The 2,500-nt window shown below is 45.4% G+C and overlaps 1 protein-coding gene across 1 annotated transcript in view; it reads left to right on the top strand.

The window, feature by feature from the left end:
- LOC115223690 overlaps positions 1 to 2,500 on the top strand; it is a 44,366-nt gene that overhangs the window by 37,027 nt on the left and 4,839 nt on the right. The window contains exon 9 of the mRNA XM_029794363.2: positions 1,511 to 1,612. Coding sequence (XP_029650223.1) covers positions 1,511 to 1,612 — 102 coding nt within the window. The remainder of the gene's footprint in view (positions 1 to 1,510; positions 1,613 to 2,500) is intronic.

Here is a 2,500-nt window from a genome sequence, read left to right as displayed (position 1 = left end):
TTACTCTTTTACTTGTTTCAGTCATTTGACTGCGGCCATGATGGAGCACCACCTTTAGTCAATCAAGCAAATCGACCCCCCGGGACTTATTCTTTTGTGAGCCCAGTACTTATTCTATCGGTCTCTTTTTTGCCGAACCGCTAAGTGGGGGGGGGGGACAAACACAGACACATAAACATATACACACACACATACATATATACGACAGGCTTCTTTCAGTTTCCGTCTACCAAATCCACTCACAAGGCTTTGGTCGGCCCGGGGCTATAGCAGAAGACACTTGCCCAAGATGCCACGCAGTGGGACTGAACCCGGAACCATGTGGCTGGTTAGCAAGCTACTTACCACACAGCCACTCCTGCGCCTATAAAACTGAAGGGGACATCCATGTTTTTTTTCTTCTTTTTACTCATTTATTCTTTTACTTGTTTCAGTCATTCGGCTGCAGCCATGCTGGAGCACAACCTTAAGTGTTTCTCTTTAATCGTTTGTGTGTTTCAGTCGTTGGATTGTGGTCATTCTGGGGCAGCGCCCTGAAAGGGTTTTGGTCAAACATTGATCCTAGTACTTGATACGTTTTAACGTCTGGTACTTATTCCATCGGGGCTTTGTTGCAGAGGCCTGTCATGTAAGGGTTTTGTAACCCGATCGTCTACGCTGCTTTCACAGCTGTCCTCCTGCATGCGAGATTCCTTCAATTTCTAATACACACACACACACACACACATATATACTCTTACTCTTTTACTTGTTTCAGTCATTTGACTGCGGCCATGCTAGAGCACCCCCTTTAGTCAATCAAGTAAATCGACCCCAGGACTTATTCTTTGTAAGCCTAGTACTTATTCTATCGGTGTCTTTTGCCGAATCGTTAAGTTACGGGGACGTAAACACACCGCCATCGGTTATCAAGCGATGTTGCGGGTACAAACACAGACATTTGCCTTTCATCCTTTCGGGGTCGATTAAATAAGTACCAGTTACGCACTGGGGTCGATATAATCGACTTAATCCGTCTGTCTGTCCTTGTTTGTCTCCTCTGTGCTTAGCCCCTTGTGGGTAGTAATGAAATAGGTATTTCGTCTGCCGCTACGTTCTGAGTTCAAATTCCGCCGAGGTCGTCTTTGCCTTTCATCCTTTCGGGGTCGATTAAATAAGTACCAGTTACGCACTGGGGTCGATATAATCGACTTAATCCGTTTGTCTGTCCTTGTTTGTCCCCTCTGTCTTTAGCCCCTTGTGGACAATAAGGAAATAAGAATTATTAGTCCAGGAAGGCTTCTGGCTGGCAAGACACAGCAATGTTGAAACGCCAGAGTCACTTGCACTAATGAATCGGTCTTATTATGAACTCAAATTCATCATAAAGGAGTTGTTCTGCAACGAAACACACCAGTGATTAGCAAAATTACGTTCGAAACAAGTATTAAGAGTGAATATGTATGTTATGGTTTCGATGCTCATTGTTCGCCGTGTATTTGGCAACTTATATATAATTTCTGTTCTGCAGATACGAAGATGTGCGACAGTTTCACGGACGATGACGGAAATAAATGGCCAGAGACAGCTTCTGGCAAAACAGCCGAGGTTCCATGTCAAGGAGACTTTACAGGTATTCATTGGTTTATCCTTTCACATTTCTGAACGGTTGCGTGCGCACACACACACACACACACATACACACACACACACACATACACACACATACACACACACATCACTCATACACACACACACATCACTCACACACACACATCACTCACACACACACACACACATCACTCACACACACACACATCACTCACACACACACACACATCACTCACACACACACACACATCACTCACACACACACATCACTCACACACACACACATACACACACACATCACTCATACACATCACTCACACACACACATCACCTACACACACACACATACACACACATACACACACACACACACACATACACACACATACACACACATACACACACACACATCACTCCACACACACACATCACTCACACACACACACATCACTCACACACACACACATCACTCACACACACATACACACACATACACACACATCACTCACACACATCACTCACACACACACACACACACTCACACACACACACTCACACACACACACTCACACACACACACACACACACACACACACACACACACACACACAGACGTGTTTATGTATTCATATAGAGCTGGCAGAACCGTTAGCACGCCGGGCGAAATGCGTAGCCGTTACGTTCTGAGTTCAAATTCCGCCGAGGTCGACTTTGCCTTTCAATTTTTTAGGGGTCGATAAATTAAGTGCCAGTTACGCACTGAGGGTCGAAGTAATCGACTTAGTTCGTTTGTCTGTCCTTCTTTCAGTTTCCATCTACCAAATCCACTCACAAGGCTTTGGTCGGCCCGGGGCTATAGTAGAAGACACTTGCCCAAGGTGCCACGCAGTGGGACTGAACCCGGAACCAT

The sequence above is a fragment of the Octopus sinensis genome, linkage group LG23 (assembly GCF_006345805.1).
Source record: "Octopus sinensis linkage group LG23, ASM634580v1, whole genome shotgun sequence".
Lineage (NCBI taxonomy): Eukaryota > Metazoa > Mollusca > Cephalopoda > Octopoda > Octopodidae > Octopus > Octopus sinensis.
Note: the sequence above shows the minus strand (reverse complement) of the source record. Positions and strands in the feature narration are given on the sequence as shown.